This window comes from Cervus elaphus, chromosome 32 (genome assembly GCF_910594005.1).
Source record: "Cervus elaphus chromosome 32, mCerEla1.1, whole genome shotgun sequence".
NCBI classification, from domain to species: domain Eukaryota; kingdom Metazoa; phylum Chordata; class Mammalia; order Artiodactyla; family Cervidae; genus Cervus; species Cervus elaphus.
Window position 1 is genome coordinate 45,599,181 of NC_057846.1, and position 25,669 is coordinate 45,624,849.

General features: G+C 41.5%; 1 protein-coding gene across 14 annotated transcripts in view; it reads left to right on the forward strand.

The window, feature by feature from the left end:
- PSD3 (pleckstrin and Sec7 domain containing 3) overlaps positions 1-25,669 on the forward strand; it is a 575,456-nt gene that overhangs the window by 310,449 nt on the left and 239,338 nt on the right. Inside the window, exon 2 of one of the 14 annotated variants that reach the window (XM_043893696.1) lies at positions 11,223-11,342. The exons of the other annotated variants lie outside the window; for them this stretch is intronic. Within the exon in view, the coding sequence (XP_043749631.1) occupies positions 11,242-11,342 (101 nt within the window). The 5' untranslated portion in view covers positions 11,223-11,241. The remainder of the gene's footprint in view (positions 1-11,222; positions 11,343-25,669) is intronic. 14 annotated transcript variants of the gene reach the window in all.

Consider the following 25,669-nt stretch of genomic DNA (forward strand, 5'->3'; position numbering starts at 1 on the left):
TTTTTTCCTCAGATTTGCATTGGAAATTCTGGGACTTTTATGGTCCCATATAAATTTTAGGATTTCTTGTTCCAGTTCTGTGGAAAATATCATGGTTAATTTGATAGGGATCATATTAAATCCATAGATTGCTTTCAGTAGTGTGGCCATTTTAACAATATTCTTCCAATCCAAGAGCATGGGTTATCTTTCTGTTTCTTTGAATAATTGTTAATTTCTTTTATTAGTATTTTATAGTTCTCAGCATATAAGTCTTTCACCTCCTTGGTAAGGGTTATTCCAAAGTACTTTATTTTTCTGATGCAATTTTAAAACAGATTGTTTTACTTTCTCCTGACATTTCAGTATTAGTGTAAAGAAATACAATAGATTTCTGTATGTTATTCTTATATCCGGCTACCTTACTGAATTTTAAAAATCAGTTTTAGTAGTTTTTGTGTGAAGTCTTTAGGGTTTTCTATATGCAGTATCATGCCTGTCAAGGCAGGAAAAGCAAGAGACATAGGTTCAATCCCTGGGTTGGGAAGATCCCCTGGAATAGGAAATGGCAACCCACTCCAGTATTCTTGCCTGGAAAATTCCATGGACAGAAGAGCCTGGCAGGCTAAAGTCCATGGGTTGCAAAGATTTGGACATGACTGAGCACCCACGAACTGTATTGTCATCTGCATATAATGACAATTTTACTTCTTCCCTTCCAATTTGGATACTTCTATTTCTTTTTCTTGTCTGATTGCTGTGGCTAGGACTTCTAATACTATGTTGAAAGAAAATGGGTAGAGTAGGCATCCTTGTTTTCTTCCATATTTTAGTGGGAAACTCTTCAGCATTGATTATTGTGTTGGTTGTGGGTTTGTTATAAATAGCTTTTTATAATGCTGAGATATATACCCATTTTGGCAAGAGTTTTTATCATGAATGTATGTTGAATTTTATCAAGTGCTTTTTTGGCATCTGTTGAGATGATCATGTGATTTTTGTCTTTTTTTGTTGATGTGGTTGATGCAGTGTATCACATTGAATGATCTGTATATGTTGAACCATCCTTGTGACCCTAGAATGAATGACTCCAACTTGACCATGGGGGACGTATGTTTTTTTTTTAATGTATTGTCAGATTCAGTTCGATACTCTAGCATACTCATATGGAAAGAGGGTGACTCTTGGTCCTTGTTTGTTGCAAGCCTTGGTTAAAGAGGTGGTGTTGGACTGGTGTACCCAAGGGCGCACTGTGTGTTACTGCTGCTCGGACTGGTGTTGGTTTGTGTCTTTCAGGTGTCCGTATTCACAGTCAGGTATGTGGTGAACAAAACCACCTGGTTCTTTTTTTACGAACTGCTTCCTTCAAACACTGCAGCTTTCTTTGGCACATTTATCATGGATAATGAAGTGTGTGCTTTTAGGCATTGGTACTTGGACCCTAGATTTATTCTGGGGAATTGTGGGGAACTTTTTTCCTATTTTGTAAAGTTAAGGATTCTGGAAAGGAGAAACCCCTGAAATCTTTTAAAAAATTTAATAGTAAATGCTATTTTTGAGTGCCTGATTTCTAAGGCAGGTATTATGATCTTCATTATTTGCAGATGTGGAAACAGAGGCTGACAGGTGAACGCCTCTCTGGGGCTGAGACCTGAGTCTAGGTCTTTTTGAGTCTTCAGACCCATAATTGTTTTCCTCAATGACTTTGCCTTTCAGTTTTATTTAAGGTTTATATTGGTACAATAGATTGTTTACTGTGGAAAGTACTTTAGGATTGAAGACAGGTCTTGGTTCAATTCCAGTTTTACATATAAGTATCTTTGTGTCTTTGGGAAAGTCATTTAGTCTCTTAGCCTCACTTTTTTTCCCCCTTTATAAAATTGTTATGTAGTGGTTTCCCAGGCTTATCCTCAGATATTAGGAGACATTTTGAACATGGGTGTGTAGTATAAAGCACCATCTGTAGTTGTTGAGGGAGAGGGCAGGTATCCTCATTTGTAATAATGAGCCTTCCCCAAACTTTGGCATGTTTTAAGTGGTATCAATAGGAATTACTTCTGCAAATCTTTTGGTTGCTCTGAAGTGAGTAGCATGTGACAGCACTGTGACAAGGTGCAGAAGCGTCAGCTCTGGGGTGACTTGGAGCTGGGACATTGCAGCAGATCGCAGGGTTTAGGAACCCCCGTGGGGGCAGGACCAGAAAGCCAGGCTGATCCCCAGCAGGGTGGCAGCTCTGGGGTGACTTGGAGCTGGGACATCGCAGCAAATGTCAGGGTTTAGGAACCCCCATGGGGGCAGGACCAGAAAGCCAGGCTGATCTCCAGCAGGGCAGGACCTTTAACACCTCTGGTGGTGACGGGAGGGGAGTGGTCACACCTTTGCTGTGACTGCTACCTGACTGGCATTTTCTTTTTTTAAATGGTGGGGTAAAGATCTTTTGAGAGGACTGGCGAGACTGACTGAAAGTATATTTAGGTTTTATTTTATCAGCCCTAGTTTTAAGGATAAGAATTCAAAATGTGAAAGTAAAACCACCCAGGTGATTTGGCTACAGTCGAAAGACGAATTTTAAAATGAATTGTAAGAGTGGTGCCAAAGGGCGTTCTCTTCTCTGCGGACCCCAACGGAAGGAGTGTATCGCCCAGAGGGATGCCCCAGGCTGGTAGGTTGGTTGGTTTGTTTTTCCTTTTAGGCTTCTTGGGAATTTTTTCTGGCTGTTGGCTTAGTCTTTCTTTTCTTTGTCCTCCTCCCCTCCCTCCTTTCACCTTCCCTTCCCTCTTTCGGGCCTCGTTTTTTTTTTTTTTTTACTGCTTTATAAAACCAGAGTAATATTACTTATCATATCCCTCAGAAATAAAACTAAAGAATAAAGCGTAAATAAAACTTCATAAGCTGAGTGACTGGGTTGAATGACCATCTCTGAGTGAGTGTATATGCTGAGATAGGAGCCAAGAGGTGCCAGGACTCAGGAGAAGGGTGGATAACCACACGTTCTTGTTCTGTAAACTTCAAAATATCTGAACTTGGTCATCTGACATGTGTTTTTTATTTTAGAAAAAGACGAGATCTTTACAGAGTCAATGTACTAGGGAGGACTGTATATATTATATTTCTACGGTGAATTTCATCCTGAAATGGCTGTGTTCTCTGAAAGTCACAAAACGTTAAGTGCCTGCTGCTTCCGGGTTCATCTCTGATGTGCAGCTTCTTGCAGCACAGAGTTGGAAATTGCAGCGTGCGTCACACCTGCACCTTCTGGTCTTGGGTGAGGGAGCAGTGGGACTGTTGCTGGGGGATGTTGGCCCAGGACATCACAGCTAAGTCATTCCCTCTCGCTATTTTACAAGTTGAATTTGAGGACGTTTCTGCCTTTTTTCCTACACTGTGGCATGGGGTGTTGCTTTTAAGAGCCTGTAGGTCCAACCTGGGTTGGTGTGAAAGAGCAGTAGGAACACACTCTGGGGGATGGGCTATGGCATTTGCCCCCTCCCCTCAATGGTGCCCTTGGAGGAACTGGGCTGGGTAGACAGGTGCTGTCTCGGCTCTGCTTGGTGCTTCTTTTAGGAGGTGTATATATGACCCGATCATCTCCTTCTGTTAGCTTTTCTCCTTTGAAGTCTAATCCTCATTCAGTCTGGGCTTCCTGGTGGATTCAGGCCACCGAAGACCCTCTCGTGGCCCCTCCTGAACCAAAGCTTCTCTGCTATGAAAGCACCTTAATTTGTAAATCTAATAGCTTCGTGGAAGTTTGAGTGCATGTTTCATAGAATGTGTGTCCCATGTAGGATAGAAAGTAAAAGCTTTATTGTAAACAAAACAACAAAAGTCATTCTAATAAGATTAAACGAAGTAAAGCTCTTTCTGAAGAACTTCTAAGTCTTTAGTATTCAGAGTACTCACCTGCATTGTGAAGCTACGAAGGGTGGGTTTAGAAGTTTAGAATGCTTAGCTTACTTGCCATTCCTATTTTTATAGTATGAAGTGTATTTGTCCTTGAGAGGAATTTTCTTTTCTGCTATTCCTTCCTTGAAACAAACATTTGAAGTAATGGAATAGATTATGGTTCAATAAAATATTTGAGGCCATGGGTATGGAAGTTCATAAGCTGTATGGAGTTACAGCTTTATTTGTATGTGTGTGTAGTAGAGGTATTTGTTTCTGTATATGTGTGTAGAAGTCCAAATTTTTTCTATTAAAGCAGTGTAAATATTTAATATCTCGAGCAATGTTTGAATTACCTGGGGAAATATTCTTCATTACCACAGAAACTGGTCAATGAGTGAGAGAAATTATTAACATTCAGTTGTTTTAAAATTGAGTTATAATTGGCTTACAGTGTGTTAGTTTCTGATGTACAGCAGAGTGATTCAGTTATATTCAGTTATTTATTTTTTCAGATTATTTTCTGTTATAGGTTATTACAAGATATTGAACACATCTCCCTTTGCTATACAGGAGGACCTTCTATCTATTTTATATATAGTAGTGTGAGTCTGTTATTTGGGGGGCCTTTAAATAAATTTGATTTCTTTATTCTTGTCTGTGCTGGGTCTTCGTTGCGGCGTAGGCTGTCTCTACTTGTGGGGGCTTCTCTTCATTGCAGTGTGCAGTCTGCTCATAGTGGGGGCTTCTTTTCTTGCAGAGTATGGGCTCTAGGCATTTGGGCTCAGTAGCTGTGACTCACAGGCTTAGCTGCTTCGCGGCATGTGGGATCTTCCCGGACCAGGAATCTCACCCATGTCCCCTGCATTGGCAGGCGGTTTCTTAAACATTGGACCACCAGGGAAGTCCTACTATGAATCTTTTAAACCCAAACTCCTAAGTTATCTCTCCTCCTCTTTCCCCTCTGGTAACTGTAGGTATGTTTTCTGTGTCTGTGAGTCTATTTCTGTTTTGTAATTAGGTTCATTTATATCACTTTTTCAGATTCCACATCTAAGTGATATCTTGTGATGTTTGTCTTTCTCTGACTTACTTTACTTCATATGATAATCTCTAGGTCCATCCATGTTGCTGCGGTGGCTTTTTCATTCTTTCTTATGGCTGAACGATATTCCGTTGTGTGTACACACGCACACACTCACATCTACATCATATCTTCTTTATCCACTCCTCTGTCTGTGGACCCTCAGGTTGCCTCCATATCTTGGCTGTGGTGAGTAGTGTTGCCGTGGACATTGAAGTGCATGTATCTTTTCAAATTAGAGTTTTCATCTGCATATATATACCTAGGACTGGGATTGCTGGATCATATGGTGACTCAATTGTTAGTTTTTTAAGGAACCTCCATACTCTTCTCCATAGTGGCTGCTCCAATTTGCGTTCATCCTAACAATGTCGGGGATGTCTCTTTTCTCCATACCCTCTCCAGCATTTATTAGTAGATGCTTTGATGATGGCCATTCTTATTGATGAGAGATGATACTTCATTATTTTTTTTATCTGCGTTTCTCTGATAATTAGCAATGTTTAGTATCTTTTCATGTGCCTGTTGGCCATCTGTATGTCTTTGGAGAAATGTCTATTTAGATCATCTGCCCATGTTTTCGTTGAGTTGGTTGCTTTTTTTGTTTTGCTTTCTTTTTGATATTGAGCTATTTGTCTCTTTTGAAAATTAAGCCTTATTGGTCACATCATTTGCAAATATTTATTCCCGTTCAGTAGATTATTTTTATGTTTTGTTTTTGGTTTTCTTTGCTGTGCAAAAGCTTATAAATCTGATTAGGCTCTATTTGTTTATTTTTGCTTTTATTTATTTTGTGTTGAAAGGCTGACCTAAGAAAGCGTTGGTATGATTTTTGTCAGAGAATGTTCTCATCCAGGAGTTTTATAGTGTCATATCTTACGCTTTAGACCATTTTGAGTTAAGTTTTGTGTATGGCGTGAGGGAGTGTTCTAACTTAATTGATTCACATGCAACCCTTCAGATTAACATTCAGTTTTGTTAATGAAAAATCAAGCGTTTTTATTTGATTTTGTTAGTTATTGACTATACATACAGATCTTAAATTCACATAAGCTCTCTTTAGTTTGTTATTTTTCTCATAAGGAATATTTACCTATAATCTTAAAGTTTAGCATTTGGAACTTGGCATGATTATGTTTTCTTGAAATTGAAGAAGCGAAATTTATTTATTTATTTTTTAATTGAAGGATAATTGCTTTACAGAATTTTGTTGTTTTCTGTCAAACATCAACATGAATCAGAATCAGCCACAGGTGTACATATATCCCCTCCCTCTCCAATGTCGCTCCCATCTCCTCCCCATCCCACCCCTCTAGGTTGATGCAGACCCCTGTTTGAGTTCCCTGAGTCATAGAGCAAATCCCCATTGGCTATCTATTTTGCATATGGTAATGTGAGTTTCCACGTTACTCTCTTCATACATCTCACCCTGCCCTCCCTTCTCCCTGTATCCATAAGTCTGTTCTCTATGTCTGTTTGGAGAAGCGAAATTTTAATACTAATTATCTTAAATGTTTTCTTGGTGCATTGGGATTATTTAGCAAAGCTTTAAAAATATTAGGTAAACTTAAAAGTAGTATTATAAAAGGTGTTGATTAGAGAGTGTGTCTGTGATCTTTTGAATGGTGATGTTTGAGGAGTTGGCCATACACTTCTAGAATTGAATGTAAAAACCAGGATTAAAAAAACAAAAACAAAACTCTAGTCTTGTCCAAAACAGAGGGAATCGAAAGCAAAGAATCTTGTGCCATCCTTATTTTGCTACTAGCCATGCGGTGGGCGTGCTGGCAGGAGAGAGACCTGGGGGCAGATATGTGGTTCTGAGCACGCCGGGGAGGTGCCGCCAAGCCCGGCACTGATGGAACAGTGGGAATGGGTGTTTGTAAGGATTTGAAGAGCGGGCAGAAAGCATTAATAGAGATGGTGAAAACTGGAGAGTATCTAACCACAGAAAGTATCTGTAAAGCATCTTGTCCTTCACAAGATGGAAGAGTTAGAAGAGAAAGTGAACTAGAGGAGAGCAGAACCCACATGGTTCTCTGGCTGGAAAATGTTACTTAGAGCTTGATGTGCATGTGATCAAGCTAACTTCATGCTTACAAGTATACTTCTAAGCACTTGTAATATTTAGTTTAAGGATAGAATACTTACGTTAATGAGCTAATTTTTACTTGTTTACCCCTGATGATTGCTGTGCTGTGCGTAGTTGCTCAGTCGTGTCTGACTCTTTGCGACCCCTTGGACTGTAGCCCACCAGGCTCTTCTGTCTGTGAGGATTCTCCAGGCAAGAATACTGAGTGGGTTGCTATGCCCTCCTGCAGGGGATCATTCCAACCTAAGGTTCAAATCCAGGTCTCCCGCCTTGCGGGCGGGTTCTTTACCATCTGAGCCACCAGGGAAACCCGTGAGTACTAGAGTGGGTAGCCTATCCTTTTTCCAGTTGAATCTTTCCAACCCAGGAATCGAGCTGGGGTTTCCTGCAATCCAGAATTCTTTACCAGCTGAGCTACCAGCAAAGCCTAATGACTGCTGTTCTCAGACAAATTAAATGAAAAGACATAAGTTCTAAGTTGAGACTTCTAGGCAGGAATTGATTTAAAAACCAAAACAACAAAATGCTCTCAGCTTGAATTAGGGTGTGCTTCTAACTCTTGGACTACTGCTTGCAAGGTAGGAGAGGCCGTTTATCTCTGGACTATGACCTGTGTGTTCAGAAGGAAACAGGGATTCACAGGATGGACAGGTATACCAGATATGACACTATCTAACAAATCGTTCATGGTATTACTGTTGTAGTCATTAGCCATGAAAGCATTATCTGCTTTGTGGAGTATCTGTTGCCAGTTATGTTGGTTCAGACATCCCCTCACTGGCCAATCCTGGACCACCTTCTGTTGCCCAGCTCTGGTGCCCAGTGAATATATACTAATACTAATTCAACTCAGCAAAAATGTGGACAGAAAAGAAATTTTTGCATAAAAATTATTCATTGCATTCTAAAATGTGTTGAACATCCACTAAGTGCAAATATTAATAATTGGAAGATATTTTGAGATCTGATGGAAGGTAATTCAGTGCTTCTTATTTTTTTAATTAAAATGGAGTATTTTTAATCCCCTTGGGGTAGGAAGGTCCAGAATATGGTACTTTAAAACCATTATTGTTTAGTCATAACTTTCTCTCAATAATATAACCATAGTGATTAAAAAAACTGATTATTTCAAGTATCAGATAGTCACATATGAAAAAAATCTTAACCAGAAAATTTTAGATTATTAGGATTTAACCAATAATAAGGCATATATTGAACTTTCAAATGGCTGTTTGGGAATTTATTGTTCTTGGGTGACTTTTTAAATGATAGATTAAACTGGGAAGCTTTAATGAATAGTGTTGTTATAAGCGTTACAGCAAAAAACCATTGTCAGTATTTTCTTATATAGGAATTGTATGTGACCATTATTTGTCTGTATATTCCTCTTTTTATTTGTTAAGGATTTCAGAGAGAAAAAGAGGAGCTAGCCTAGGCATTTTTTTTTACTTTAAAAACCTGTGATAAACCATAGTGAAAAAGAATGTATATGTGTACACGTGTGTGTGTGTGTATATGTGTGTGTGTAATTGAACCAGTTTGCTGTATAGTAGGAACTAACACAACATTATAAATCAACTATACGTCAATAAAATAAATTTTTAAAAATTTGACATTTCTTTCTATAAATTTTCTTTGGGAGTTAAATTTGATCTCATTCTGTGTTACAGTGAGTATTCTGCCTGAGGGTATTAAGCTGTCTTGATAATAGTTGTATTGAATTAGGCAGCGAGGGGCAGTTGGACCTCTTGCATTCCTTTTTTCTTGTGTTGTGAGGCCCAGTAGCACCTCCTTTCTTCCTTCTTATTTGGAGGAGGGAGGTTTTCAGTGAATCTTTGATTTCTTGATTGACTGGCTTATTTATTTATTTATGGATAATAAATAATACCTTCCTTTAAAGAAGATATTTTAAAATCATGATTTGAATTGGAAGACACAGGAAGGGATGCAATATCTTGGCTTGGATAAACAAGTGTTTTTCTGTGTTGTCTAAATTCAGACTGTTTTGTTTCCTGCAGAGTATGTAGTGTATTTTAATCACATTATTAAATGATATAATCGACTTCAGACCATCTGCTTATTAATTTACAAGGAAATGAAATGTAATTGCCCCTTTATTTTCTTTTGTCAGGGTGGAAAGTGACATGGTGTCATTAGAAATTTTAATGCCATATCAAGGCCGTGAAGTAACATAGCCAAAAGCTGTTTTTTATGAGCGTTGTAAACTTAGAATTCCAATTACATTTCAGCAGTATTCCAGGAAAACAGTTAGTCTCTCTGCAAGTGATTTAGTCTTCCTTTCATGTCCCCTTGGATTGAGATTCATTGATCCCACTTTGTACAAAGAATCTCCTGTACAAATAGTGAATGTGTAAATGCTTTTGTATTTTTTCTCTAGCTTAGTCATCAAGCTCAACATCTAGAAATAGTTGCTTTACAAATGATTCATCCCAAATTTTTATAATATGGCTATATTAAAGTTGACTTGATAATATTACAGATACTTCATGCTCAGTTGAGAGCTGGCTGGCCCAGGAAAGCTGCAGTTTAATATAGAAAAGCAAAAATGAAACAAAGAACCCCAAAAAAGCAAACTGTGGAAACCCATATCTTCTGGATCATGCCCCTAGATGTGTCTGACTCTGTAGAAGGATGAAGAGTCCAGTTACTTACTGAAATTCGTGTTACTAAGGCAGATTCACACTCTCCGTGAGCAGGGTCAGACTCTGAATGCCGCCTTGCACACTGATGCCCTCTTCTGGAGTACTGAGCGCACGACTGAGGAAAGTGAAATGGGTAAATTCTGAGGAGGCAAAATCGCTCGGTGACACTAGAATTCTTCATCGGTAAAGACTTAACTTTGGCCTTTGTGCTGAAGAGAGAAATAGTATTATGGAGTTTTGATTATTAGGTTCTGTTTATGGTTCTCTTATAAAGGCCCCTAAATCATTTATATTAGTAGGTAAGAGGTAGTTCCATCTAGAGAATTATATTCTTTTTTTTTTTTCATTTATTTTTATTAGTTGGAGGCTAATTACTTTACAATATTGTAGTGGTTTTTGTCATACATTGACTTGAATTAGCCATGGATTTACATGTGTTCCCCATCCCGATCCCCCCTCCCACCTCCCTCCCCATCCCATCCCTCTGGGTCTTCCCAGTGCACCAGCCCTGAGCACTTGTCTCATGCATCCAACCTGGGCTGGCGATCTGTTTCACCATAGATAATATACATGTTTCGATGCTGTTCTCTTGAAACATCCCACCCTTGCCTTCTCCCACAGAGTCCAAAAGTCTGTTCTGTACATCTGTGTCTCTTTTCCTGTCCTGCATATAGGGTTATCATTACCATCTTTCTAAATTCCATATATATGCGTTAGTATACTGTAATGGTCTTTATCTTTCTGGCTTACTTCACTCTGTATAATGGGCTCCAGTTTCATCCATCTCATTAGAACTGATTCAAATGAATTCTTTTTAATGTCTGAGTAATATTCCATGATGTATATGTACCGCAGCTTCCTTATCCATTCGTCTGCTGATGGGCATCTAGGTTGCTTCCATGTCCTGGCTATTATAAACAGTGCTGCGATGAACATTGGGGTGCACGTGTCTCTTTCAGATCTGGTTTCCTCAGTGTGTATGCCCAGAAGTGGTATTGCTGGGTCATATGGCAGTTCTATTTCCAGTTTTTTAAGAAATCTCCACACTGTTTTCCATAGCGGCTGTACTAGTTTGCATTCCCACCAACAGTGTAAGAGGGTTCCCTTTTCTCCACACCCTCTCCAGCATTTATTGCTTGTAGACTTTTGGATAGCAGCCATCCTGACTGGCGTGTAATGGTACCTCATTGTGGTTTTGATTTGCATTTAGAGAATTATATTCTATATAAATGTCAAAAATGGGTTCATTTGAAGCAATTTTCTTTAGAAAAATCAAGTATTTCTACTGAGAGCCAACATTTATATATGATTACAAATAGCACTTTACATTTAATAAAGTACTGTCAAATGTAATTATGTCATGTAGTAATCTTAATGATGTGGGGAGAGGGTGTTGTAGTGATGAAAATGGGTCTGATGATGGCAGCTGACATTTATTATTCACTGTGCATCAGACCCTGCACTGCCCATTTACACAAATCTCATTTAATCTTCATAACCCCTCACTCTCTTCACTGTACAGATGACCAAACTCGAGTCTTATGGAGAATAACGAACTTGACCAAAACTGGCGATTGATGGACCCTGTGTTTGAACCACTCCAGTGTTCTTGCCTGGAGAATCCCATGGACAGAGAGGCCTGGTGAGCTGCTGTCCGCAGGGTCACAAAGAGCTGGACACGCGTGAGGCAACTCAGCACCGCACACACACAGCACAGTCCTGCGGGAGCTTTGCAGCAGATGCTTTTAAGGTCTTCTAAACGAGTTGTTCCCTGCTGGTAAACTGAGTGCGTGCACGGAGAATCTCATTAATAAATTAGTGGAACCTCCTAATCTTTCACTGCAATGGCATTGTATTCAGATGAGTACTCTGCTAGGCCTCTTCTTTTTTTTAAATGTTGGCACATATCAAGGTTCCTTGGTCATATGGGTGACTGTGTGCCTGTGCCGAGTTCCCATAGTAGCGCTGCCTGGATATGCTGTGGGCACATGACACTTAACACGTCTTCAAGTCTCTGAGGCAAACTCAGGATCTGTTCTCCTCTGTCTCCTGCTTTTCTCCATAGGCTTACGCACTCTCTGCTCGCTCTCTCCCTTTCTCACTCCCCCTCCCTTCTTATCCTTCCCACCACTCCCTTCCCTGCTTCTTCCTCTCCTTGCCCTCTCTCCTTCCCCTCCCCCTAGCATGCATTCCTCCTTATTCCTGAGGGAAGAAGCCCTTCCGAGGGAAGAAGAGTGCTAAGGCCTGTCTCAGGCCCACAGTTGGCCTGAGACAGTCTCTGGGAAGCGCTGCTTCTAGGCTCAGCCAGAATTAGATGCTAGTAGGAAATGGTACCATTGGAGATGCTGTAGCTGTTCTGAATAATCTCACTGATGTTTCCCTTGAGATTAGATTAGGTGTAGAAAGCTGAGTGCCAAAAAATTGATGCTTTTGAACTGTGGTGTTGGAGAAGACTCTTGAGAGTCCCTTGGACTGCAAGGAGATCCAACCAGTTCATCCTAAAGGAGATCAGTCCTGAGGTGTTCATTGGAAGGACTGATGCTGAAGCTGAAACTCCAATACTTTGGCCACCTCATGCGAGGAGTTGACTCACTGGAAAAGACCCTGATGCTGGGAGGCATTGGGGGCAGGAGGAGAAGGGGACGACAGAGGATGAGATGGCTGGATGGCATCACCAACTCGATGGGCATTAGTTTGAGTAAACTCCGGGAGTTGGTGATGGACAGGGAGGCCTGGCATGCTGCAATTCATGGGGTCGCAAAGAGTTGGACACGACTGAGCGACTGAACTGACTGACTGAGAAATCTCCTAGAGCTCAGCAATGAATTTAGTAAAATTGCAGGATACAGAATTAATAGAAATCTCTGCATTTCTATACATTAACAATGAAAGATCAGAAAGATAAATTAAGGAAATAATCTCATTTGCTTTCACATCAAAAAGAATAAAATACCTAGGAATAAATCTACCTAAGGAGGTAAAACTCAACGTTCAGAAAACTAAGATCATGGCATCTGGTCCAATGACTTCTTGGCAAATAGATGGAAAAACAATGGAAACAGTTACAGACTTTCTTGGGCCCAAAATAACTGCAGATGGTGGCTGCAGCCATGAAATTAAAAGATGCTTTCTCCTTGGAAGAAAAGCTGTGACAAACCTAGACAGTGTATTAAAAAGCAGAGAGATTACTCTGCCAACAATAGCCTATCTAATCAAAGCTATGGTTTTTCCAGTAGTCATGTATGGATGGATGTGAGAGTTGGACCATAAAGAAAGCTGAGTGCTGAAGAATTGATGCTTTTGAACTGTGGTGTTGGAGAAGACTCTTGTGAGTCCTTGGACTGGGAGGAGATCCAACCAGTCAGTCCTAAAGGAAATCAGTCCTGAATATTCATTGAAAGGACTGATGCTGAAGCTGAAACTCCAATACTTTGGCCACCTGATGTGAAAAACTGACTCCTTGGAAAAGATCCTGATGCTGGGAAAGATTGAAGGCAGAAGGAGAAAGAGACAACAGAGGATGAGATGATTGGATGGCATCACCGGCTCGATGGACATGAGTTTGAGAAAGCTCCAGGAGTTGTGATGGACAGGGAGGCCTGGCATGCTGCAGTCCATGGTGTCAGAGAGAGTTGGACACGACTGAGTGACTGAATGGAACTGAAGGAAGTAAAAGACCTGTACTCCAAAAACTATAAAATGCTGATGAAGGAAATCAAAGATGATACTAACAGATGGAAGTGTGTTCTTAGACTGGAAGAATTAATCTTGTCAAAATGACTAGACTACACAAGGCAATCTATAAATTCAATGCAATGCCTATCAAACTACCAGTGGCATTTTTCACAGAACTAGAAGAAAAAGCCTTACAAATTGTGTATGAAAAAGCAAAAGACCCCAAAGAGCCAAAGCAGTTGTAAGAAAGAAAAATGGAGTTGAGAGAATCTGGATCCCTGACTTCAGACTATACTGAAAAGCTGTCGTAATCAAAACAGTATGGCATTGGCCCCAAAACAGAAATATAGATCAGAGGAACCAGGGTGGAAAGCCCAAAAATACACCCACACACATAGTTTTGATTACTATGACATAGGAGGCAAGAATATGCAATGGAGAAAAGACTGTCTCTTTAGTAAGTGGTGCTGGGAAAACTTGACAACTATATGTTAAAGAATGAAATTAGAACATTCTTTAACACCATACAGAAAAAAATAAGCTCAGCATGGATTAGAGACCTAAATGTAAGACTGGATGCTATAAAATTCCTAGAGGAAAACCAAGGCGGAAGATTCTTTGACACAAATTGCAGCAATATGTTTTTGGATCTGTCTCCTAGAGTAACAAATATAAAAACAAACAAAAAAAATAAGACAATGGGATCTACTTAAACTCAAAAGCTTTTGCACATCAAAGGAAACTGTTAACAAAAAGACAACCTTCAGAATGGGAGAAAATGTTTGCAAATGATGTTGACCAACACAGGATTAAACTCGAAAATATACAAACAGATTATGTGCCCAAAATCAATAGAACAAACAACCCAATTAAAAATGGGCAGAAGATCTAAACACACATTTCTTTTTTAAAAAGTTTTTATTATTAGTTGGAGTACAATTGCTTTACAATGTCGTGCTGGTTTCTGCCATGCTTCAACATGGGTCCCTCATGGGTGTACACATGTCCCCTCCCTCACAAACATCCTTCCTACCTCATTCCTACCCCCCACCCCGTCCTCCTCTCCAGGTTGTCACAGAGCACTGGGTCAAGGTCCCCGTGTCCTACAGCAGGTTCCCACTGGCCATCTGTTTTTACATATGGCAGCGTGTATGTTTCAGTGCTAGTCTCTCAATTTCCCCACCCTCTCCTGTCCCTGCTGTGTCCACAAGTATGTTCTCTATGTTTGCATCTCTACTGTGGCCCCCCAGATAGGTCCATCAGTAACATTTTTCTAGCTTCCATAGATATATGTGCTAATACATGATATTTGTCTTTATGACTTACTTCACTCTCTGTAGCAGGCTCTGGGTTCATCCACCTCGCTAGAATTCACTCAAATTCAGTCATTTTTATGTCTGAGTAATAGTCCATTGTATGTATGTACCACAACTTCTTTATTCACTCATCTGTCGATGGACATTCATGTTGTTTCCATGTCCTGACTATTGTGAATAGTGCTGTAACGAACATTGGGGTACGTGTGTTTTTTAGAATTCTGGTTTTCTTAGGGTATATGCCCAGTAATGAGATGGCTGGGCCGTATGGTAATTTTATTCCTAATTTTTAAATAAGTCTCCACACTGTTCTTCATAGTGGCTGTATCAATTTACATTCTCACCAATAGTACAGGAGGGTTCCCTTTTCTCCAAATCCTCTCCAGCATTTGTTGTTGGTAGATTTTTTGATAATGGGTGTTCTGACCAGTGTTAGGTGATACATCATTCTAGTTTTGATTTGCATTAGTCTAATAATAAGTGATGTTGAGCATCTTTTCATGTGTTTATTAGTCATCAGTTTGTCTTCTTTGGAGAAATGTCTGTTTAGGTCTTCTGCCCACTTTATGATTGGGGTTTTTTGTTATTCTGATATTGACCTGCATAAGCTGATTGTGTACTTTGAACATTAATCCTTTGTCAGTTGCTTCATTTGCAGTTATTTTCTCCCATTCTGAGAGTTGTCTTTTTATCTTGTTTATGGTTTTCTTTGCTGTGCAAAAGCTTTTCGGTTTAATTAGGTCTTCTTTATTTTTGTTTTTATTTTCATTACTCTAGGAGGTGGGTCATAAAGGATCTTGCTGTGATTTATATCAAAGAGTGTTCTGCCTACGTTTTCTTCTAGGAGTTTTATAGTTTCTGGTCTTGCATTCAGGTCTTTAATCTATTTTGAGTTTACTTGGGGGCAAGATGTTAGGGAGTGTTTTAATTTAATTCTTTTACATGTAGCTATCCAGTTTTCCCAGCCACATTTATTGAAGAGACTGTCTTTTCTCCATTGTGTATTCTTGCCTCCTTTGTTAAAGATAAGGTGCCCATAGGTGTGTGGGTTTATCTCTTGGCTTTCTTTCTTGTTCTGTTGGTCTATATTTCTGTCTTTCTTCCAGTACCATTCTGTCTTAATGACTGTAGCTTTGTAGGATAATATGAAGTCAGGAAGGTTGATTCCTCCAACTCCATTTTCCTTTCTCAAGATTGCTTTAACAATTTGGGATATTCTTTGTTTCCATACAAATTGTAAAAATTTTTTTCTTTGTTCTGTGGAAAATGCCATTGGTAACTTGATAAGGATTGCACTGAATTTGTAGATTGCTTTGGGTAGTATAGTCATTTTCACACTGTTGATTCTTCCAATCTAAGAACATTTTGTATCTCTTTATCTGTTTATGTTGTCTTTGATTTCTTTCCTCAGTGTCTTAGAGTTTTCTGTATATAGGTCTTTTGTCTCCTTTCACTGCAGTGGTAAATGGGACTGATTCCTTACTTTCTCATCCTGATTTTTCATTGCTAGTGTATAGGAAAGCAAGGGGTTTCTGTGTATTGACTTTGTGATCCTGCAACTTTGCCAAATTCGCTAACTAGCTCTATTAATTTTATGGTAGTATCTTTAGGGTTTTCCATGTGTAATATCATATTGTCTACAAACAGTGAGAGTTTTACTTCTTCTTTTCCAGTCTGGATTCCTTTTGTTTCTATTTCTTCTCTAATATCCATGTCTAGGGCTTCCAAAACTATGTTGAATAATAGTGGTGAGAGTGGGCACCCTTGTCTTGTTCCTGATCTTAGAGGAGATGCTTTCAGCTTTTCACCATTGAGAAAGCGTTAGCTGTGGGTTTATCATCTATGGCCTTTATAATGTTGAGTTACCAGGTGATGCTAGTGGTCAAGAACCCACCTGCCAGTGCAGGGGATGTAAGAGATGTGGGTTCAGTTCCTGCATTGGAAAGATCCCCTGGAGGAAGGCACAACAACCCACTCTAGTATTCTTGCCTGGAGAACCCCATGGACAGGGGAGCCTGTCAGGCAACGGTCCACAGGGTCACACACAGTTGGACCCCATTGACATCACTGAGCATAGCACACACACAGGTTCCTTCAGTGCCCATTTTCTGAAGTTTTTTTTTTTAAAATCATAAATGGTTGCTGAACTTTGTTGAAAGCTTTTTCTGCGTCTGTTGAGAGTATCATATGATGTTTGTCTTTTAACTTGTTGATATGGTGTATCACATTGACTGACTTGGATATATGGAAGCATCCTTGCATCCCTGGGATAAACCCAACTTGATCCTGGCATATGATCCTTTTAATGTGTTGTTGGATTCGTTTGCTAGAATTTTGTTGAGGATTTTTGCATCTATGTTTATTAGTGATATTGGCCTGTAATTTTCTTTTTTTATGATGTCTTTTTCTAGTTTTGGTATCAGAGTGATGGTGGCCTTGTAGAATGAGTTTGAAATTGTTCCTTCCTCTCCAACTTTTTGAGAGAGTTTGAGAAGGATAGATGTAGCTCATCTCTGAATGTTTGATAGAATTTATCTGTGAAGCCATCTGGCCCTGGACTTTTGTTTTTTGAGAGATTTTTTTTTTTTTAATCACATTTTCAATTTCATTACCTGTGATTTACTTGTTCATAATTTCTATTTCTTCCTAGTTCAGTCTTAGGAGGTTGATCTTCTCTACAAACCTTTCCATTTCTTCCAGGTTGTCCATTATATTGGCATATAGTTGCTCTTAATCATCTATTATAATCCTTTGTGTATCTGCATTGACTGTTTTAATCTCTCCATTTGCATCTCTAATTTTACTGATTTGAGTCTTCACACTTTTTTTCTTGATAAATCTTGCTAATGGTTTGCCAATTTTATCTTCTCAAAGAACCAACTTTTAGTTTTATTGATCATTGCTGTTGTTCCCTTCATTTATTTTTCACTTATTTCTGCTCTGATCTTCTATGATTTTTTCCTTTTACTACCTTGGGGTTTTTCTGTTCTTCTTTTTCCAGTTTCTTTAGGTGTAAGGTTAGGTTGTCAATTTGATGTTTTTCTTGTTTCTTGAGGTAGAATTGTATTGCTATAAACTTCCCTCTTAGAACTACTTTTGCTGCATCCCATAGGTTTTCGAGTTGTCATATTTTCATTATCATTTGTTTCTGTGTATTTTTTGACTTCCCTTTAATGACTTGTTGGTTATTTAGAAGCCTATAGTTAATTTTCATGTGTTTCTGTTTCTTATACCTTTCCCCCCTGTCTTTGATATCTAATGTCATAGGTGGCTCAGCTGGTAAAGAACCCACCTGCCAGCACAGGGAATGCAAGAGACATGGGTTCAAACCCTGGGTCAAGAAGATGCCCTGGGGTAGGAAATGGCAACCCACTTCCATTCTTGCCTGGAAAATTCCATGGACAGAGGAGCCTGGTGGGCTACAGTCCTTGGGGTCGCAAAGAGTCGGACACCACTGAGTGTGCACACACACAAACTCATAGCATTGTAGTCAGAAAAGATGCCTGATATGATTTAAGTTTTCTTACATTTACTGAGGCTTGATTTGTGGTCCAATATGTGATCTATCCTGGAGAATGTTCCATGTGAACTTGAGAAGAAAGTGTATTCTGCTGCATTTGGATGAAATGTCCTGAAGAGGTCATTAGGTCCATCTGGTCTAACTGTCATTTAAGGCTTGTGTTTCCTTATTAATTTTCTGTTTGCATGATCTGTTCATTGGTGTAAGTGGCTTATTAAAGCCTGCTATTATTATTGTGTTACTGTCAATTACCGTTTTATGTCTGCTAGTGTTTGCCTTATGTATCCCGGTGTTTCTTTGTTGGATGTGTAAATATTTATAGTTGTTGTGTCTTGCTTGGTCGATCCCTTGATCATTATGTAGTGTCCTTCCTTATCTCTTATAATCTTTAAGATCTATTTTGTCTGATATGAGAATTGCTACTCCAGTTTTCTTCTGATTTCTGTTTGCATGAAATATTTTTCCATCCTCTCACTTTCAGTTTGTATTTGTTTCTGGTTCTGAAGTGAGTCTAATATAGACAGCATATATTTGAGTCTTGTTTTTGTATCCATTCAACCAGTCTTTGGAGCATTTAATCCATTTACATTTAAAGTAATTATTGATATGTATGATCCTATTAACATTTACTTTATTGTTTTGGGTTTCTTTTTGTAGGCCTTTTCTTGTTTCCTGTGTGGGGAACTTCCTTTAGCATTTATTGTAAAGCTGCTTTTGTAGTGCTGAATTTTCTTAACTTTTGACTATCTGTAAAGCTTTTGATTTCTCTGAATCTGAATGAGACCCTTGCTGGATAGAGTAATCTTGGTTGTAGATCTTTGCCTTTCATTATTTTAAATATATCCTTGTGCAGAGATCTTTCTGCTGATAGATCAGCTGTTAACCTTATGGGGTTTTCCTTGTATGTTACTTGTTGCTTTTCTCTTGCTACCTTCAATATTTTTTCTTTGTGTTTAATTTTTTTTAGTTTGATTAATGTGTGTCTCGGCTTGTTTCTCCTTGGGTTTATCTTGTATGGAACTCTCTGCACTCGTTGGACTTGATTGACTCTTCCTTTCTCATTTTAGGTAAGCTTTTGGCTATAATCTCTTCAAAAAATTTCTCAGACCCTTTATTTTTCTCTTTTTCTTCTCAGTTCAGTTCAGTTCAGTTCAGTCACTCAGTCGTGTCCGACTCTTTGCAACCCCATGAATCGCAGCACGCCAGGCCTCCCTGTCCATCACCAACTCCCAGAGTTTACTCAAACTCATGCCCATCGAGTCAGTGATGCCATCCAGCCATCTCATCCTCTGTCACCCCCTTCTCCTCCTGCCCCCAATCCCTCCCAGCATCAGGGTCTTTTCCAATGAGTCAACTCTTCTCATGAGGTGGCCAAAGTACTGGAGTTTCAGCTTTAGCATCAGTCCTTCCAGTGAACACCCAGGACTGATCTCCTTTAGGATGAACTGGTTGGATCTCCTTGCAGTCCAAGGGACTCTCAAGAGTCTTCTCCAACACCACAGTTCAAAAGCATCAATTTTTCGGTGCTCAGCTTTCTTCACAGTCCAACTCTCACATCCACACATGACCACTGGAAAAACCATAGCCTTGACCAGACGGACCTTTGTTGGCAAAGTAATGTCTCTGCTTTTTAATATGCTATCTAGGTTGGTCATAACTTTCCTTCCAAGGAGTAAGTGTCTTTTAATTTCATGGCTGCAGTCACCATCCACAGTGATTTTGGAGCCCCCAAAAATGAAGTCTGACACTGTTTCCACTGTCTCCCCATCTATTTCCCATGAGGTGATGGGACCGGATGCTGTGATCTTAGTTTTCTGAATGTTAAGCTTTAAGCCAACTTTTTCACTCTCCTCTTTCACTTTCATCAAGAGGCTTTTTAGTTCCTCTTCACTCTCTGCCATAAGGGTGGTGTCATCTGCATATCTGAGGTTACTAATATTTCTCCCTGAAATCTTGATTCCAGCCTGTGCTTCTTCTAGCCCAGCGTTTCTCATGATGTACTCTGCATAGAAGTTAAATAAGCAGGGTGACAATATACAGCCTTGACGTACTCCTTTTACTATTTGGAACCAGTCTGTTGTTCCATGTCCAGTTCTAACTGTTGCTTCCTGACCTGCATATAGGTTTCTCAAGAGGCAGGTCAGGTGGTCTGGTATTCCCATCTCTTTCAGAATTTTCCACAGTTTATTGTGATCCACACAGTCGAAGGCTTTCGCATAGTCAATAAAGCAGAAATAGATGTTTTTCTGGAACTCTGTTGCTTTTTCGATGATCCAGTGGATATTGGCAATTTGATCTCTGGTTCCTCGGCCTTTTCTAAAACCAACTTGAACATCTGGAAGTTCTCGGTTCACGTATTGCTGAAGCCTGGCTTGGAGAATTTTGAGCATTACTTTACTAGCGTGTGAGATGAGTGCAATTGTGCGGTAGTTCGAGCATTCTTTGGGATTGCCTTTCTTAGGGATTGGAATGAAAACTGACCTTTTCCAGTTCTGTGGCCACTACTGAGTTTTCCAAATTTGCTGGCATATTGAGTGATGCACTTTAACAGCATCATCTTTCAGGATTTGAAATAGCTCAACTGGAATTCCATCATATCCACTAGCTTTGTTCATAGTGATGCTTTCTAAGGCCCACTTGACTTCACATTCCAGGATGTCTGGCTCTAGGTCAGTGATTACACCATTGTGATTATCTGGGTTGTGAAGATCTTTTTTGTACAGTTCTTCTGTGTATTCTTGCCACCTCTTCTTAATATCTTCTGCTTCTGTTAGGTCTATACCATTTCGGTCTTTTATCGAACCCATCTTTGCCTGAAATGTTCCCTTGATATCTCTAATTTCTAGGACCCCTATAATTCGAATGTTGGTGGATTTAATATTGTCCCGGAGGTCTCTGAGACTACCCTCAATTCTTTTCATTCTTTTTTCTTTATTCTCCTCTTAGCAGTTATTTCCCCCATTCTGTCTTCCACCTCACTTATCCTTTCTGCCTCATTCTGCTATTGATTCCTTCTAGAATATTATTATTATTATTTTTTTTTTTTTGAGAAGGAAATGGCAACCCACTCCAGTATTCTTGCCTGGAGTATCCCAGGGACAGGGTAGCCTGGTGGGCTGCCGTCTATGGGGTCACACAAAGTCGGACATGACTGAAGTGACTTAGCAGTAGCAGCAGCAGAATATTTTTAATTTCAGTAATTGTGTTGTCACTGTTTTTTTCTTTATTTCTTTTAGGTCCTTGTTAAATGTGTTAAATGATTCTTGCATTTTTTTCCATTCTATTTTTGAGATTTTGCAACATCATTACTGTAATGACTCTGAAATCTTTTTCAGGTAGTTTGCCTATTTCCTTTTCATTTATTTTGTCTTGTGGGTTTTTACCTTATTCCTTCATTTGCACATTATTTCTGTCTTTTCATTTTGTCTAACTTACTGTGTTTGAGGTCTCCTTTCCCCAGGCTATAGGGTCATAGTGTCTCTTGCTTTTGATCTGTGCTCTTGGTTGGTAACATTGGTCCAGTGGCTTGTGTGGCCTTCGTGTTGGGAGGGACTTGTGCCTGCATTCTGGTGGAAGGAAGCGAGTTTTTCCCCCTCTGATGGGCAGGACTGTGTGAGGCGGTGTGTGTTGCGGTGTCTGTGGGAAGCCTGTCTGCTGCTGATGCGCTTGTGTTGTCTTGTTGTTCGCATGAGGCATCCTGTGTGGGTGCTGCTGCAAGTTGCATTCAGGGTCTTGGGCGCAGCTGGAGGCCTCTGTGGGCGTTCTCATTGGTTAGTACTCCCTGAGCTCAGGGGTTCTCCGGCAGTCTGGTGTCCTGGACTCAGCGTTCCCACCCCAAAAGCTCACGTCTGACTTCTGGTTGGGAACCAAGACCCCACAAGCTGTTTGTTATGTCGATAAAGGGGAGTAAAAGAAACAAAACGCAGAAAGCCACATAACTAATAAAGTGAGAAATAAACAGAAAACTCAAGAGACAAAAAATAAAGCCCAGGCAAATGGTAAAAGCAAAAATCAGGCAAATAGGAACAAAAAGAAAGGAATATACACCCACGTAAACCTCGAACAGACCAAAGTAAATAAGGTACAGGAGAGTGGCCCAGCCGGCATAGGAAACCAAAAATGATACCAGCCAGTTAAAAACAAAACTGATGACAACACAAAACAGAAAACAAGACCAAAATATAATGCCAACTGAGGAGGAAAGCGAAGAGAACAAAACAACCAAATATGGTGGAAGAAAGAAGAAATAGGAAAGCAAAGTTAAACAGAACTTCATAAAAAGATCTATATTTATTATAAAGAATAGCCACAGGAATAGAACAAAAAAAGAAAAAAATACACAAAACTGCAGGAAGCCAAAGTAGAAATATATAAAGGAAATAAAAAAGTGTGATTAAAAAAATAATTTAAAATAAAGTTCTCAAAAGCCAAAATACAGATAATAATCATAATGAAAGCAGCAACCACAGCAACAGAGCAAAAAAAGAGGAAAAGAAAATCCAGAACCAACTACAGAATGAATCAAAATATAAGAAGAATAATAAATGTTTTTCTTGGGTCTCAGCTATCAGCGTCCTTTCCCCCACTTTGAGCCACAGCCCACTTCTGCTTCCCTAGGAAACCCTCCAGCACTGAGGTGTCTGGTCTCAGGACTTGCTGTAGGGATGGCTCAGACCCTAAGTTGGTGCTACTCCTGCATGTCCTCACCTCCAATGTCCACAGCTGCCAGAGCTAGGGCGTTTTCTTTTGTGAGAACACTCGCTGTCCTGTTATATATTCCATAAAGACAGAGTCCACCCAGCTGATTTGTGGATTTAATCTGCAGCTTGTACAGCTAGGGAGAAGGATTCTGATCCTTTTCCTCAATCACTCTGCCTGTGGACCTCACCTGTGGTTTTATCCCCACCTCGGCATGAGGATCATCCCTAGGAGTTTGGCCCTGAGGCTGCCCTGGAGGGCTTGGGTCTGCCCCGGTGAGGACTGGGCCTGGAGGTGGTGCAGCTGCTCGGATCATGGGGCCCCCGGCTGAAGCAGATATACAGGGAAGCGCACACAGGCACTGCATGCACGGTGCTGTAAGGATTCTTTTCTCGTCTCCGGCAGCTCGGCCCCAGTGAGGACCCAGCGTGGAGGTGCATGGCCGCTTGGATCATGCAGACGCCCGTGGTGCCTGGTGCACACAGTTGCAGGAGACATGATGCTGTAAATATTCTTTTCTTGCCTCTGTCGGCTCTGCCCCGTGAGGAGCGAGTGTGGCGGTGGCACTCTTGCTTGGATCGCAGGGCCCCGGCAGCGCCAGGTGCATAGGGAAGGCAGTGATCATAGGTGTAGAAGATATGGCCCTATCAGAATTCTCTTCTGTCCTCTGGCAGCTGACACCCAAAGGGCCTTCCTGGCTGGTCCTTCTCTATTGCTTGACATAGGAGGTACTCAGGGCGCCCCTGACTGGGGTCCCTCTCTGTTGCTCCGCCCCTGACTGGGGTCCTTCTCTGTTGCTCCGCCCCTGACTGGGGTCCTTCTCTGTTGCTTCGCCCTGCCCCTGACTGGGGTCCTTCTCTGTTGCTCTGCCCCTGACTGGGGTCCTTCTCTGTTGCTCCGCCCCTGACTGGGGTCCTTCTCTGTTGCCCCGCTCCGCCCCTGACTGGGGTCCCTCTCTGTTGCCCCGCCCCTGACTGGGGTCCTTCTCTGTTGCTCCGCCCCTGACTGGGGTCCTTCTCTGTTGCTCCGCCCCGCCCCTGACTGGGGTCCTTCTCTGTTGCCCCGCCCCTGACTGGGGTCCCTCTCTGTTGCCCCGCCCCTGACTGGGGTCCTTCTCTGTTGCTCCGCCCCGCCCCTGACTGGGGTCCTTCTCTGTTGCTCCGCCCCGCCCCTGACTGGGGTCCTTCTCTGTTGCCCCGCCCCTGACTGGGGTCCCTCTCTGTTGCCCCGCCCCTGACTGGGGTCCTTCTCTGTTGCTCCGCCCCGCCCCTGACTGGGGTCCTTCTCTGTTGCCCCGCCCCTGACTGGGGTCCTTCTCTGTTGCTCCGCCCCTGACTGGGGTCCTTCTCTGTTGCTTCGCCCTGCCCCTGACTGGGGTCCTTCTCTGTTGCTCCGCCCCTGACTGGGGTCCTTCTCTGTTGCTCCGCCCCTGACTGGGGTCCTTCTCTGTTGCCCCGCTCCGCCCCTGACTGGGGTCCTTCTCTGTTGCTCCGCCCCTGACTGGGGTCCTTCTCTGTTGCCCCGCTCCGCCCCTGACTGGGGTCCTTCTCTGTTGCCCCGCCCCTGACTGGGGTCCTTCTCTGTTGCTCCGCCCCTGACTGGGGTCCTTCTCTGTTGCCCCGCCCCTGACTGGGGTCCTTCTCTGTTGCTCCACCGGTCAGGTGCTCAAAGGGCTGCCCTCTCTGGGGTCTTTCTCTGTTGGTCAGCTGCCTGCGCCTGCATGTGGAGAGAGCGGCTACAGTGATGGCTCCACCCGCTGCCTGTGACTCAGCGGCAGCGCCCTGCCTCCTTGGCTGCCCAGCGTTCCTTCAAAGGCATTCCGTGCAGGTTTCCTCCCTCCTGGCCCCTGGGGCCGTCGTCCGCCCTCAGTTAACAGCAGTCCTGGCCCTGGGACTGCTCTCCGCTCCCATGCTCCAGCTCCCGGCCGCCGCGCGTTCAGGTGGACTTGAGTCCTTGTCCGGGGTATGTAGGCCCGCAGCACGGATTGTCCGTGTGGTTCTCGCTCCCTTCAGCCTGTCGTTGATGAGCTGCTTTTACTCTGGTGGCCTCAAACGCTTCCCTTCTGTCTCAGCCAACCGCCTGGGGTCTCACCCTTGCTTCACCCCCCGCACTTCCTGGTGCAGGTCAGGTCCTGCTCACTCTCCTTTTTTCTCTTCCTTCTGCATCCTAGTGAGTTCTGAGTGGAACTGTATATTCCTTCCTGGTGGTCGGGGACTCCTGTTAGTACTCAGCTGGTCCTCTGTGAGAGCCTCTGAACCTGCAGATACATTCCTGATGCCTCTGTGAAGACAGATGTACTCCACTTTGACCTACTCCTCTGCCATCTTGTCTCTCTTCTACTTAAAAAAGACTTGCAAATGGACAACAGGCACATCAAAAGATGCTCAGCATTGGTGATCACTAGGTAAATGCCAATTAAAAGTCCAGTGAGGTATCACCTCCACAGTGATCAGAATGGCCATTATCAAAAAGTCTACAAATAATAAATGCTGGAGAGAATGTGGAGAAAAGGGAACTGTCCTACATTGTTGGTAGGAATGTAAATTGATACAGCCACTATGGAGAACAATATGGAGGTTCCTTAAAAAACCAAAAATAGAACTACCACATGATCCTGCAGTCCCACTCAGAGGCAAATATCCAGAGAAAACCACAGTTCAGAAAGATACAGGCGTCTCAATGTTAATTACAGCACTACTTACAATAGTCAAGACTCAGAAACAATCTAAGAGTCAATTGACAGAGAGGTAGATAAAGAAG